Source organism: Nothobranchius furzeri, chromosome 4 (genome assembly GCF_043380555.1).
Source record: "Nothobranchius furzeri strain GRZ-AD chromosome 4, NfurGRZ-RIMD1, whole genome shotgun sequence".
NCBI lineage: Eukaryota > Metazoa > Chordata > Actinopteri > Cyprinodontiformes > Nothobranchiidae > Nothobranchius > Nothobranchius furzeri.
In genome coordinates, this window is record NC_091744.1 from 47,299,580 (window position 1) to 47,314,531 (window position 14,952).

At 42.5% G+C, this 14,952-nt stretch overlaps 1 protein-coding gene across 4 annotated transcripts in view; it reads right to left on the reverse strand.

The window, feature by feature from the left end:
- Positions 1-2,388: 2,388 nt before the first annotated feature.
- LOC107395515 (alpha-1,3-mannosyl-glycoprotein 4-beta-N-acetylglucosaminyltransferase C) overlaps positions 2,389-14,952 on the reverse strand; it is a 120,185-nt gene continuing 107,621 nt past the window's right edge. For all 4 annotated transcript variants that reach the window (XM_054737477.2, XM_054737474.2, XM_054737476.2 and 1 more), the window contains 3 exons: positions 4,275-4,420; positions 4,027-4,168; positions 2,389-3,941 (listed from right to left, as the gene is read on the reverse strand). In XM_054737477.2, coding sequence (XP_054593452.1) covers positions 2,773-3,941; positions 4,027-4,168; positions 4,275-4,403 — 1,440 coding nt within the window. In that variant the 5' untranslated portion in view covers positions 4,404-4,420 and the 3' untranslated portion in view covers positions 2,389-2,772. The remainder of the gene's footprint in view (positions 3,942-4,026; positions 4,169-4,274; positions 4,421-14,952) is intronic.

Here is a 14,952-nt window from a genome sequence, read left to right on the forward strand (position 1 = left end):
TATTTTAAAATTTCTTCTGGAATGTTCTGGTTCATGAGTAGTCCGACAGGAGAGGCTCATCGGTAATGCAACAGAGAGCAGATGCCACTAATGTACTCTAGAAATGTCAGCTAATGGTTTTACTCTGCCTAAACAAACATGAGTGGGAAGGATGATCATCGTTGAGTCTGGCTGTCTCCTGGCTCTGGAGAAGCTCAGACTCTAAACTCAGTCTCCTGTCCTGCTCTTCTCCAAGCTGCTTGTCACGTTTCTGGAGCTCCTGGGCGAACTGTTGGTCAAACTCCAGCTTCTCAGAGAGGTGTTTGTTAGTCACCTCTCTGAGTTCAGAGTGCATCTGCTTTAAATCCTGGATCTTCTCCTGGGGATCCGAATTTTCATAGATAAGAGCTCTGTTGTTGCTGAGTTCCACCTCACGGCTCAGTCTCAGCTGCATTTCTTTATGAAAACTTGATTTTTCACAGAGAGAAGATTTCTCTTCCAGCTGACCTCCAGGTGCTTAGAGATCTTCTCGTCTGGTTCCTATTTCATGAAGCGACAACTCTCCATCTTTTTATTAAGATCGCTGGTGTCTTATTTTTGGGTGATCACCTTATGTCACCCTAATAACATGATTTTTGGGTGGTCTCCCCAACACAACCCCAGTATTATGATTTTGGGCTTGTGCCAGTGGGCAGGGTCCTTTTAAAAATTCTTCAGGTATATTTTTCTAATTTTGTTATATTACTATGTTATATTGTAAAGTGTAAGGTTGGGTCGATGATAATTAAAACGTGAAAAGTGTGTGTTTATAATTTGACCAACAGAGGGCAGTTAAAGACAACTGAAGCAATAAGTGAGTGCCCTTCAACTGAATGAAAACATTACAACATGATATAATCTTTATTTACATAATAATCTGGACCTGAATACAACACAAGATGAATAAGAAATCTGTTTATTTGGTATTGTAATATTGTTTTCTTCACTATTATTTCTGTGATTACACCTCTGGACATCTTTCAGTGTTGCTCCATTAACTTCATGCCCATGCACAGGAACCGACCCACAGAGTCGGTCCTTACAGCCATCAAAACCTCATCTGAAGCCTTCCAGTTTTTAGTTTCTTCAGTGTCAGGTGTAAAATAAATACTTTTAAAAACAGCACTAAGGGTAAACTCAACTACTCTATAACCTTTAGCTCCATAATGCCAACTATATCTGATAGGAGCTTTGCTTATTAGTACTTTCATCTATTGAACCTTACCTCGTCCGCCTTGTGGAAGATCTCAGTACTAAAAATGCCAATTATTCTTCTTAAAATGAGCTTTTTTTGTTACAAAATAAAATATTTGGGAAATTTATAAAAGTTGTTTAAAGGTTGAATATGGAATACGGACACTGTGGTGTTCAGAGGTGGTATTGCAACAACACGATTAATTTTCCAGCCGTCGGGATGTTGGTTCACTGCTGGCTTGTCCCAGCATCATTTTCAGAGGCGAATCATACAGGATAAGGAGTAATTTCTACTAATAAGTTTATTTTACAACAGTATTTGCTGTTAGAACATCTTCTGGGCTCAGAATCAGCTGCTTGACTTGTCAAGTCTACTACATCGATGTTCTGCTGAGCTGTGGTGGCCTCATGGAGGGGGCCATCGACTAGCACACTGCTGCTAACCACTTAAACATTCTCCCTCTCCTGATAATAACTTTTTACTCTCCTTGACGTTGGATGTGCTACTACTAGTTTACCCGTTTAATTATAGATCCACTAGGATGAATACAATAAAGTTGATCCCTCACCAAATAGAATATTTACTAAGACATCACAATAGAACTATAGACACATTACTTGTGTGTGTGTGTGTGTGTGTGCGCGCGCTCTGTCTTCTCGATCCCCAGTGAGTCGTGGAGGATGACTGCTTATACTGAGCCAGGATTCTCTGGAGGTTTCTTCTTGTTAAAAGGGAGTTTTCCTCTCCACTGTCGCTACATGCTTGCTTAGTATGAGGATTGCTGTATAGTCACTGACACTAGTCAGTGACTCGATGCAACCTGCTGGGTTCCTTATATAGGAAACATTGTTTCTGATTGGCTTAATGAACTGACCTGAATTGGAATGTTTATTATGTGAAGTGCCTTGAGACGACTCTTGTCGTGATTTGGCGCTATATAAATAAACTTGAACTGAATTGAATTTTACACGGCCCCAGCCTCACCTTGCAGAGCGGACTTTTTGGAGCAACGGTGTCCTCTAGTGGCTGGTAGAGGTAAACATAAATCCAGTGTCATGCCCAACAAAATAAAATTGTGATTATTTGTTTAAATATAGCTTTTAAAGGAGAAAGTGTACATTCGTTCTTCACACCTCCAAAGGCCCATGAAGATATTATTTTTAAATATTTAACTTTTTACTAAAATGTTCCATATTCTAACTAACTTTGATGAATATTTTTTAAAATAGAACTTTATGCTTATTCTTAGTTTACGAGAGGTTAAAGACTATAGGATGAACCAGAAGTTGAAGAACTACCTTTTTAGACTAAGACAAAAGAAAAGCAACCAACACAAATTGTGAATATTTGTATAAATAGTTTTATAGAAATTGAACATCAGTATAAAGGCTCCATGTACACCAGCATATTTTTAATACATCACCATAGAAACTTTTAGCAGATCTCTGATCGACCCAAAAAATATGGATCGATTTGATTTCACCAAACAAATAAAATCCAAAACCAACTTGATGCATCGAATCAGGACATACGGAAAGGACCTCAACATGGGAACAGCGTTACTTTGTTAACTGGTTAATGGGCTGTGTGGTCCATAGGCTGATAGTCCTGATGATCAGCCATTCTTTCTGATTGGCTGTGACAACTATTCTCACACACTCTATGCCAAAGCCAATCTTGTGGTCCACATCCTGAACCTCAATGCTGCCAACTTTAAACTCGCCTAATGTGATGTAGGAGGAACAGTGTCTTCCCTGTTTGGTCTCCACAGACTTCTGGCCTACTTCTAGAGCGCCGTGGTGAAGAATGTCGTTCTGTCGGTCCTCTGTACCCGTCACAATTTTAATTTTGCTGATTTTTGCTGATCTGTTAAAGATTATGATAAAGAAGTCCCCAGTGCACGGTGGTTTCCCCCAAAAATACTCATCAACAATACTGCTGTAAGCCTTGGTTGCATCATAGTTTTCAAAGACGTTGATGTTTGTGTAAATGCTGGCAGGAGGGTTGTCAGGGATGTCGATAGAGTCTTCCTCAAAATCATCGTCCTTCAGTTTGTTCTCTACTCCTTTATAGGAGGAGTAGTAGCCCATGTGCTGGAACAGAGAGGGTTTGAAGCGGATCACGTCCTTCTGAGCCAGCAGACCTCTGAAGTGGATGAGGAGCCAGTCACAAGGCATTTCCTGGTAGAACATGAGGAGGAAGTGAGCCAGACGGGGCAGGTCCTTCGAGTGGTACAGCTTCCCGATGTATCCCAGTTTAGAGAACTCCAGCATTACCCAGTAGGAACCTTCTCTGGAGGTGATCACCTTCTTCAGCGCCGTCAGGAAGTTCCTGGAGCAGCGTACATCGTCCTCCAACATCATGTAGAAGTGTGAGAGGTTTGTGCAGAAGTTCAGGAGGAAAGCGTAGTCTACGTTCTGCTTGGAGCGAAAACGGACCCTGTCTTCCGGGTCATTGTAGTTCCTTTTCAACCCGTCCAGAGAAGGATAGTACTCCTCAGGAGCCTGGATGACCAGGAGACGTCCGGCTATGATGTGGTGAGCAAACTTCCTGGAGATTTCCTGGACCAGGTTCTCACACCAGACCAGGTCAAAGTCTGCCAGATGGACCACAACCACAATCTCTTTCAGTTCCTCATAACTGGACTGATCAAAGATGGACTTGATTGTTTCCAGGAGGTAGTTTCCTCTTTTCCTCTTGACTGATGAGAGACCTATGGTGAGGAACTCTGGGAAAATAAATCACTTCTCATTAAAACTGTTCCAATGGTTTGGTCCGATTTTTAGATTGTTCTGTTCAGTTGAAATACCTACTTTTACGTGGCAAAGGAATTCCAGCGAGGTAGCGATATGTCACATTTATGCTCCCAGAGAAATTGGACAAGTCTCTGAATGTGTGCACATATCTCTCAGAGGTTGAAGGATGTATCTCACCCAGCTGTCTCTTTTCAGCATCCTAAATTCCAAATAAATCAAAAACATTGCTAAAAAAATAAACCTTTCAAAAAAATCAACCAAAAGCTCCATGTATGCATCCAAATATTTCAAAGAAAAAAGCTTACCAGCACATATCCATCATCCATGTAGAGGTTGAAAAAGAGTAGAGAGGTGACAAGGAAGCTGAGGACTGGGAGCGTGGACCTTTTCCTGAAGAATCTCATTTTATCCACAGACTTCCACAGCAGCCTCATGATCCCGTCTCTCACAGCTGGAAACCACAGAGGAGCACATGTTGGGTGATAAATAGCCAGAATTAGCACGAGGCAGCCATTTTAAAGTAATACAGTCAAAGATTAATGTTGCTTAGTTGTCCTACCAAAATAAAAGCATGATGAAGAAATCTATCTAACGTCAGTGAGTCTATTTGATGGTACGATTGTGAGTTCCTGTTTGGGTAATTTATCAGTGTGCAGGAGAACACAGACATGAATCCATGATCCATGCTTGATAGCACCCACACAGGGTAGGTAGGGAATCTCATCAACCTGCTTTTATTTTGGTAGGTTACTTCCAGGTTACACAGCATGAATGAGCATGTAGGCTAAATCTTTAGCTAGGGGTCGGCAACCCGCGGCTCTGGAGCCGCATGCGGCTCTTCTATCCATCTGATGAGGCTCTCTGTGCTTGTAAAATAATGAATGGATATTTAAATAAAATGCTTTATATTTTGCTGCATTTATTTTACATCTGTAAGCTAATTATAAATGTAAAGATTGTCTGCGTAAACCTGAACAGGTCCAACCCGGTCTTACTGTGAGACCGGGTTGACGCGTCACGCTTGTGCGTAATCATAGGCGCTTTCTGAGCTGAAGAGGATGTGAGATTCTAGGCTTCTCCTCAGACGGCTCCTGGGTGTGTCGCCATATTGGAGACAGGAACAAGCACCATTCAGCCAAAGTTTCATAATCAGGGAACATTTTATAAGTGACAAGTCTCTCTGAGAGACAGGGTTTGGAAAACACTCGCTTCAGTCGGAGGAACCTTCCCGCATGCGCTCTGGTTCTGCAACGTGCTCCAAGCTCCTCTCCACATCTTCAGCTCGCTGTGTACCTTATGTAGTTCACACTGACAGTGAGCTGCGCTGAGCAGTGTCCAGCTCAGATGTTCAGATGGGAATCATTTCTTGACTGATTTAGCTACATCTGCGATGTGCGAAACTAATAAAGTGTCAGTTTGTCTGCATGCGTCGGGGTAATTCTTTCTATTCTTTCTCCATCAGAATAAACGGTCAAATACGGTAACTATCCGGTCAACACAAGCCCTGCTTTTAACTGTTCTGTTTTCTTGTGAAAATTGTTGCAGAGATATAATTAAACTTGATTAACACCAGAGCCAGGCGCACTGCGCCGTTATCTCCGTCACTGTGAATGAGGGAAAAACAAAATGATCGGATCCTTTTCTGACCTTCCCCACCTACAAAGTTTAATTACAACAATCAAACGTGACAGAGCCTGGATTTGTATTCTGAACAGTCTAAACATGTTTTAAAAAGAAACGTATGACAAAAGTGGCACCTGCTCAGTAAAACCACCAACAGGGTGAAAACTATCAAAATATTGTAGGCAGAGACGGGCAACAACTTCTGGATCCATTTTATATAAATCGTTTTATTGATTATCGTCTTATGAAAGATAACTTTGACGTACACGAGTGACCGGTACTGGCTGCTGTCACCTGCTGTGATTGGTTAAAGCAGCTCTCTGCTGTCTGAGGGTAGGCCCCGCCCACAACGCCGCTGCTGCTGTGGCTCCCAGTGTTTTCTTTACTGTGGGAAACGGGTAATAATGGCTCTTTGATGGGAACAGCTTGCCGACCATCAACTTCTTTATATTTAAACTTAAACATTTAAACATGTTTGTATGCTCACATAAATTTTTACCTTTGGATTTAACGTTATTTATTGAAATTTTATTATAAATATTTATCATTAACATACTGATTAGATTTTATGATTGAACATAATGTAATTTCTGAAATACGTGTGAAAGAGTGATAAATATGAGGAATTAAGAATTCCAAAATGCAGCTGTGAAAATGATAAAACATAAACATACATTTATTTGTGATGTGTGTGAACTTATGTATGTGTGTGTGTGTGAATTTCTGTATGTGTGTGTGTGTATTTGTGTGTGTGTGTATTTGTGTGTGTGTGTGTGTGTGTATTTGTGTGTGTGTGTGTATTTGTGTGTGAACTTCTTTATGTGTGTGTGTGTGTGTATTTGTGTGTGTGTGTGAATTTCTGTATGTGTGTGTGTGTGTGTATTTGTGTGTGTGTGAATTTCTGTATGTGTTTGTGTGTGTGTGTGTGTGTGTGTGAATTTCTGTATGTATGTGTGTGTGTGTGAATTTCTGTATGTATGTGTGTGTGTGTGTGTGCGTGTGTGAATTTCTGTATGCATGTGTGTGTGTGTGTGTGTGTGTGTGTGTGTGTGTGTGTGTGTGTGTGAATTTCTGTATGTGTGTGTGTGTGTGTGTGTGTGTCAAACACTGCTGAGGAAACTTTCAAACTTGTAGTCAATATAATTCTCATTGCTTTGAGTCCTTCCTTATCCAGAACTATTGACTTTGCAGCTCTAACACAAAGGATAATCGTCTCCGCCCTGAGGTATCAATCACCAAGCTGGTCAGATCTTCATCTTTAATTAGGTTTCTGATGAGCTACTCAAGATGGCGCAGAGACCCCCCTCAGCTGGCTGGAAGTAGGCTTATCATTAGATGAAGCTAAACAGCTGCTGGTAATGGATCATTTCAGTTGTTAAACTGTCTGCTCACGAGGGGAAACATTTGGAAGCCCGTTCACATCACTTTAAAATAATTGTGTCTTATTATTTTGACTTAGTTGTAAGATAGTATCTCATGTTATGACCCATTTCATAATATTTTTTATTAGAGTGGCAGAAATGGGCTAAAAAAACATGACATCCTCCCAAATTTTTTGTTGTAAAACACAACAGGAGCTGTGAGCTCCCAGATGATGAGGGGAATCCATCCACACCCACTTACGAATAAATGAACTTATTATTAATTGTGCTTTTTTATTTCTCAAGTTCCATTCTGGGAAGAAAATGCTCAACCATCTGTTAGAGAAGTAAGCCATCTTGTGTTTCTGTCATGAAAAGGCTCCAAGGTGGCACCATCAGAGAAGCAGCAGCAGCAAGGATCAAGTGGAAAGACAGAGGGAGCTGTAACGAGTTACACACCAACACGCACGCACACACACACACTGTTGACTAGGGAATATCTAACAGAGGGCGCTGATGGCCCAGACACTTTCTCTGCAGGATTAGTTTTCTGTTTTCTTTCTGTCTGAATCTAAACTAGCAACAAGCCTCCTATACAGTGGTGTGAAAAACTATTCCTTCCTTCCTGATTTCTTATTCTTTTGCATGATTGTCACACAAAATGTTTCTGATCATCAAACACATTTAACCGTTAGTCAAAGATAACACAAGTAAACACAAAATGCAGTTTTGAAATGATGGTTTTTATTATTTAGGGAGAGAACAAAATCCAAACCTACATGGCCCTGTGTGAAAAAGTAATTGCCCCCTTGTTAAAAAATAACCCAACTGTGGTGTTTCACACCTGAGTTCAATTTCTGTAGCCACCCCCAAGCCTGATTACTGCCACACCTGTTTCAATCAAGAAATCACTTAAATATGAGCTGCCTGACACAGAGAAGTAGACCAAAAGCACCTCAGAAGCTAGACATCATGCCAAGATCCAAAGAAATTCAAGAACAAATGAGAACAAAAGTAATTGAGATCTATCGGTCTGGTAAAGGTTATAAAGCCATTTCTAAAGCTTTGGGACTCCAGCGAACCACGGTGAGAGCCATTATCCACAAATGGCAACAACATGGAACAGTGGTGAACCTTCCCAGGAGTGGGCGGCCGACCAAAATTACCCCAAGAGCGCAGAAACAACTCATCCGAGAGGTCACAAAAGACCCCAGGACAATTCTAAAGAACTGCAGGCCTCACTTGCCTCAATTAAGGTCAGTGTTCACGACTCCACCATCAGAAAGAGACTGGGCTCAGTACAGCTGGGACTCAGCACAATTGGCAATCCACTAACATAGTTAAACAGTACATGAGTGATTATGGGCTTTGTGATGCATGGCGATCTCTTCATCCTAACCGTAGAGAGTATACTTTTTTCTCACACGTCCATCACTCTCACTCACGTTTGGATTATTTTCTAGTCAGAAGCTCATTGTTGGCTGACATTTCAGACACTGAGATACACCCCACAGTTGTCAGCGGCCATGCTCCGGTTTCTTTAACTCTGGTAAATAAAAAGACAATCCCACCAAGCAAAAACTGGAGGTTTAATACATCACTGCTTAAAGACGAAGGTTTTATTGATTTTTTTTAAAAAGGAGTGGGCTTTATATTTAGAACATAATGACCTGCCTGGAACATCAGCATCTATTCTTTGGGAGGCAGGAAAGGAGTGATGAGAGGTAAAATAATCTCTTTCTCATCACATAAGAAAAAAAACAGAAAACAAACATATTCAGGAGTTAGAAGAAATCATTAAGTCTTTAGAGGCATCCACAGAAGAAGAGTTAATGAGCAAATTACATAAAGCTAAATTAGAACTTCATGGAATTATTGACAAAAAGACACAATTTTAGCACAAAGACTAGAATAGAAAACTTTGAAAATAGTAATAAATCAGGTAAATTCTTAGCTAGCCAGTTAAAAACAAATAAAGAGAAAACTACCATATCTGCTGTTAAAGACTCAACCGGGAATATAGTTAATTACCCTGAAAGAATAAACAACACCTTCAGAGACTTTTACCAAACGTTGTACTCACCACAGATAAACCCATCAGATAATGAGATCGATGAGTTTCTTGACAGGATAACACTTCCTAAATTATCAGACAGCCAAGTTACAGTCCTGGACTCGCCACTAACCTCAGCGGAGCTCCAGGAAGCCCTTAAATCCATGACGAATAGGAAGGCTCCAGGTCCAGACGGGTTCCCAGTAGAATTCTACAAAGAATTCTGGATCATTCTGGCTACAACATTTTTCAGAATAGTGAGGGAAATCGAAGAGAGCGGCAGATTACAGCCAAACATGAATTCAGCCAATATTAGTCTGTTGTTGTAGTCCCGGTCGGCAAGATGGCGCCTGTGCTTGGCTTAGCTGCGGTCACCGGCCACTTTTTCAAACTTTTCTCCACTAACCTCCTCTTTTCCACCTTGCTCCTGTCTGCGATCCTCTTCAGTAGTGACCCTGCTACCATCTCCTATGATCGCCAGACTCTTTTAACCTTCCGTTCGTTCACGATCGCCCAAGATGCACGGAGGATGTAACATCCTGTTTGTTTACCTGAGCGGCGCACCGGCCCGGAAGCAATCGACGATCCAGAGCTGCGCACCTCTAGCGATATTTGTCCGGTCCTGGGAAAACGTCGGAGGAAAAGAGGTAAACGAGCAGGAATCCAAGTGAGAATAAGACATCTCTTAAAGTGTGGTTTATCTAGTAAACATCGGCGCGATCTTCTAGCTTCTCTTCCTTTGTTTGGTGACCTGAGCGCCACTTCCGCATTCCCGCCAGGCCGCGTTGGGACGCGGTTCATCCGTCCAAGTTTTTTAAGGTCGGTTTATCCTCATTCCTCAGTGGTTTCTCCTCCTGTTCCCTCCATAAGTGGTTTTTATAAACACTGTGGATCTAACCCTGCTAATTTACATCCACTAACTCCAGCTGTTTCTGTAGTTTCTGATTCCTCCACCTCACTCAGCATGGCTCTATTGAATTCCCGCTCTGTTAACAATAAGACCTTCCTGCTCAATGATCTAATTCTGTCTAAAAACCTGGATTTTCTGTTTCTGACTGAAGTTTGGCAGCAAACATCTGATTATTCTGCTCTGATTGAACTCTGCCCGAGTGGTTATTCTTTACTTAGCCAGCCCCGGGGTTCTGGTCGTGGTGGAGGCCTAGCTGTTGTTTTCAGAGACCATCTTCCATGTAGCTCTACAACCTCTGGTCACTTTGCTTCCTTTGAACTGCAGCTGATTAAAGTCGGGTGTAAGGACCCGTTCTACTGTGCTGTGGTCTATCGTCCACCTGGTCCAAATGGTTCTTTCCTTCAGGAGTTTAGTGACTTTCTATCCTCCACTGTGAAGCTGTCCAGCAGAGGCGGATTTAGGACTGAAGAAGATCCGGGGCTTAACACACACGCGCGCGCACACACACGCACGCGCATGCGCGCACACACGTGACACGCACTAGTCAACATCATATATATTTGTCTTGTACCACATAATGTTTAATCTGAAGCTACATATTCAGCATATTCAGGGCAGAGTATTGTTCCTGTTAGTGTTTAGTGTGAGATGATAGTGAATATTCCCTTTCTTTCTCCAACAACTTTACCTGATAGTAAGCTAACTTTAGGCAAACCAGCAGCACAACAAATATTTTCAAATAAGACTCACAAACCTGAGTCAACACCAGTCTCATCAGAGCTGGGGTTCTGTCGTTGTACTTTTGGTCTAAAAAAACGTCCTTATATCCATCTTCACTCATGCATTTCAGACAGAGACTGCAGAAGCCAGCTGCTGAAGGGCTTCTCTTCAGTCTCAGGTAAACTGTATACTGACTAAGTAGCCTAGTGGTAGAGTGTCTGCCCTGAGATCGGGAGATCAGGGGTTCGACTCCTGGTCGGGTCATACCAAAAATTTTGAGAAAAATGGGACCCAATGCCTCCCTGCTTGACACTCAGCATTGGATTGGGGTTGGATTGGGGGGTTAAACCACCAAATAGTTCCCGAGCGCGGCGTGTCTGCAACTCAGGGGATGGGTCAAAATCGGAGAATAAATTTCACCACACACCTGTGTGTGTGACGACTAAATGGGACTTTACAAACTACTGCCAGCTGCGCCCTCTCTGTGTGACTTTGGTACTGCATGTTACTTCCGCGATTTAGATCCGGGGCTTATCATGAAAGTTCCGGGGCTTCAGCCCAAGTAGCTGGGCCTAACGCCGCCCCTGCTGTCCAGACTGGTGATTGTTGGTGACGTTAACATCCACGTTGATGATCCCTCCGATCACTTTGCCATGAATTTCTCCAGCCTTATGGACACCTTCGGCTTTACCCAGCATGTTTCTGGCCCCACACGCACCAGGGGGCACACTATGGACCTTGTTTTTACCCTGAGTCTAAATGCTGACAGTGTTTGTCCTGAGGACATTTATATTTCAGATCACCATTGCATTTTCTTTAACTTGTCAGTTTCTGCGTCCCCACCTCCTGCTCGCCGTATGGTTAGTTCTCGTTTTCTTAATGAGAGCACATCTACCAATTTTTCTGCTGCTTTTGATCCACCCTGTTCTTCTGATAACGACCCAGATTCCTTAACTTCTCAGTTTAACGAGCACAGCCTCTCCATTCTGGACAACATCTGTCCTGTCAGAACCTGATCAGTTCCTGCAGTGAACCCTACTCCCTGGTTTAATGACAGCCTTCGCAGCCTGAAGCGTCAATGCAGAAAAATTGAGCGTCTGTGGAAGAAAACCCATCTCCACGTCCATCTGCTGCACCTAAAGGATCTTCTGTCATCCTTTAACTCTGCAGTCAGAGACGCTAGGGTTTCCTATTTCTCCAACCTGGTGTCCCAGAGCAAAGGGAACCCCAAGGTGCTGTTTAACACCATCAGCAGCATCGTGTCTCCTGCCTCTAGCTACAGCCTCCATCCACTCTGTTGCAGACTGTGAGAACTTTCTGTCTTTCTTTGTGGACAAAGTCAATAAGGTTAGATCTAGCATCTCTCCTTCAGCCTTATCGCCGCCTCTCCCGACTCCAACCAGGCCCATCATCCTAGATAGCTTTGCTCCTGTTTCTTTGCCTGAGTTAACCAAACTAGTTAACTCTATGAAGACCTCTGCATGCCCCCTCAACATCTTACCCTCATCTTTTTTTAAAAGTGCTTTTCAGGCCGTCGGCCCTAGAGTGCTCTCTATAATTAATGCTTCTCTGGTTTCTGGTCAGGTCCCTGCTTACTTTAAGAATGCTGTAATCCACCCGCTTCTTAAAAAACCGAGTCTCGACCCCTTCTCTCCATAGCAGCTTCAGACCCATCTCTAAACTTCCGTTCATCTCCAAGATCTTGGAAAAGGTTGTGACTAAACAACTCACAGCTGCTCTTGATGAACATAACATCTATGATAGCTTCCAGTCAGGTTTTCGTAGAGCTCATTCTACTGAAACAGCTCTTCTTAGGGTCTCTAATGACCTTCTGACTCACAGTGATGCAGGGGACTGTTCTTTTCTGGTCCTGCTGGACCTGACTGCAGCCTTTGACACTGTTGACCATCACCTGCTACTGGAGAGGCTGAGAGACTGGGTAGGCCTATCAGGATCTGCTCTGGAGTGGTTCTCCTCTTATCTCTCTGAGCGCTCCTTTTCTGTGGCCGTCTCCAAGTTTAGGTCCTCCACCACCTATCTTACCCATGGTGTCCCACAAGGTTCTGTGCTGGGGCCTCTGCTCTTCCTCCTCTATCTGCTTCCTCTTCAGCACATCCTGAGCTCCTTCAAGGGAATCTCCTACCATCTTCACGCAGATGACATCCAACTGTACATCTCAGTTAAGCCCCATGAGATGTCTAAGCTGCAGCTGTTACACACCTGCTTAGACTCTATCAAAACCTGGATGGCTGGGAACTTTCTTCAGCTGAATGAAGATAAGACTGAGATCCTCATCTGTGCCCCAGACAAGCTGGTTCCCAAAGTCAGAGACTCTCTTGGTCAGCTTGCTTCTCACACCAAACCTTCTGTCAGGAATCTTGGTGTGACCTTTGACCCAGCTCTCACCCTGGATTCTCATGTCAGTTCTCTTGTTCACTCTTCCTCCTTCCATCTCAGGAACATTGCTAAGCTGAGTCCCATTCTTTCCTGCTCTGAACTTGAGACAGTTCTCCACACCTTCATCTCCTCACGCTTAGACTACTGTAACTCTCTTTTCACGTGTCTGAGCAGAACCTCCCTGAACCGTCTACAGGTGGTTCAGAACGCCTGTGCTCGGCTTCTGACCAAGTCCTCCAAACACACCCACATCACCCCGCTTCTCCTCCAGCTTCACTGGCTGCCAGTCAACTTCAGGGTTCATTTCAAGATCCTGGTTCTGGTCTATAGGGCCTTACATGGACAAGCACCATCTTACAATGGTGATCTTCTTAGTCCCTACACCCCCAGCAGGTCCCTGAGGTCCAGTGATCAAAGCCTACTGGTTGTGCAGTGCACCAGGCTAAAGGTCAAAGTGACAGATCATCTGCTGCTGTGGCCCCCAGACTCTGGAACTCTCTCCACCCTTAAACTTCAGAAGCCTCGAGGTGTTTTAAAAATGATCTTATGATTAATTGGATACTTAATCTAAAAAAATTCCTGAAGTCTATAATATAGACTACTAAACTTTGAAAAGCTAAAAGCAAGGACATCACTACCATGCATTAGACATTGAAGATGGACCAGCACCTTAAGTTTTGTTCCTGAGCCATTAGTTCTGACTTTAGGCTTCTGGCCAGGTGCTCCATAATCCTCCATCATGCTGATCCATCACCAAACTGTATTCAGATGGTTAGAGGAGTCCCTCTGGGACGATGTTTAGGTACCATTCTTATTTAGAGCAGAACAGCTGAAAGAATAGAAGACCTCACAGTTAAGTGTGTATTTTGTTTTTGATTTAGTAAAAGGCTTGTGCTTTAACTCATTACTATTGCTACCTTTCTGAGAGAGGTACTCCCATGGAGTATCATGCAAAAGTTCACTTATGTCAGTAATTCAACTTAAAAGATGAAACAAATATATAAGAGACTTATTACATGCAAATCCAGATTTTCAAATCTTTATTTGTTATAATTGTTATGATTTTGCCTTCAGCTGATGAAAGCCCCACCTTCAAAATCAGACAATTTGAATATTGTGAAAAGGTTCAACATTTTTCAAAGTTTCACTCTGATTAGCTAATGAATCACCTGCAAAGCATTCCTGAGCCTTTAGATGGTCTCCCGGTCTAAGCTGTGTTACTGACATAAATGGACTTTTGGGCAATATTCTCATTTTTACAGTTTCACCAAACTTGGTGTAGGCAGGGGGGCTGCCAGAGATTTTGGGCCCCATGAAAAATATCAAGTTGGGCCCCCTGGGGGCTCGTTCATAGCTGGAGCTGGGGTTCCACCCTCCCCGATTCGAAGGGAGAAAAAAAATATATACTTTATATTAGTGTTTCAGTTTTGCTTCATTTTGTAGGTCTACATGCATTCTTACTTATTTACATATCATTTTCACCAGCTGTCTCTCATTAAACGGTGAATTTCCTTCAACAGAATTAGCAATATCACTGCTGGAAAAAGCAGGAAATGCACATGCTGAAAGGTAATAATCTCCTTTTCCCCATCACTCTCTTAAAATGTGTTTATTTATTCTAAGATTTTATTTGATGATAAAATTCAAATTTGGATATCTAATTAAATTTCCATGTTGTGTCTAAGCTTTACATAACTTCATTTTCAACTGTCTTTCTTCTTGAAATAAAGTATTACTGTATGACTGACAAAAATTAAGGATTCACCGCTCACAAGGTGACTTCTTTATTAAGTCTCCACGGCTTCATCATAGACACAAAATGAATAAGCACACAGTTCAAACCAGAGTCAGTTAGGGTTACATAACATTTTAAAGTTGGACAACTTTGCATGAATACGTGTATAAGTCTCTAGAAACCC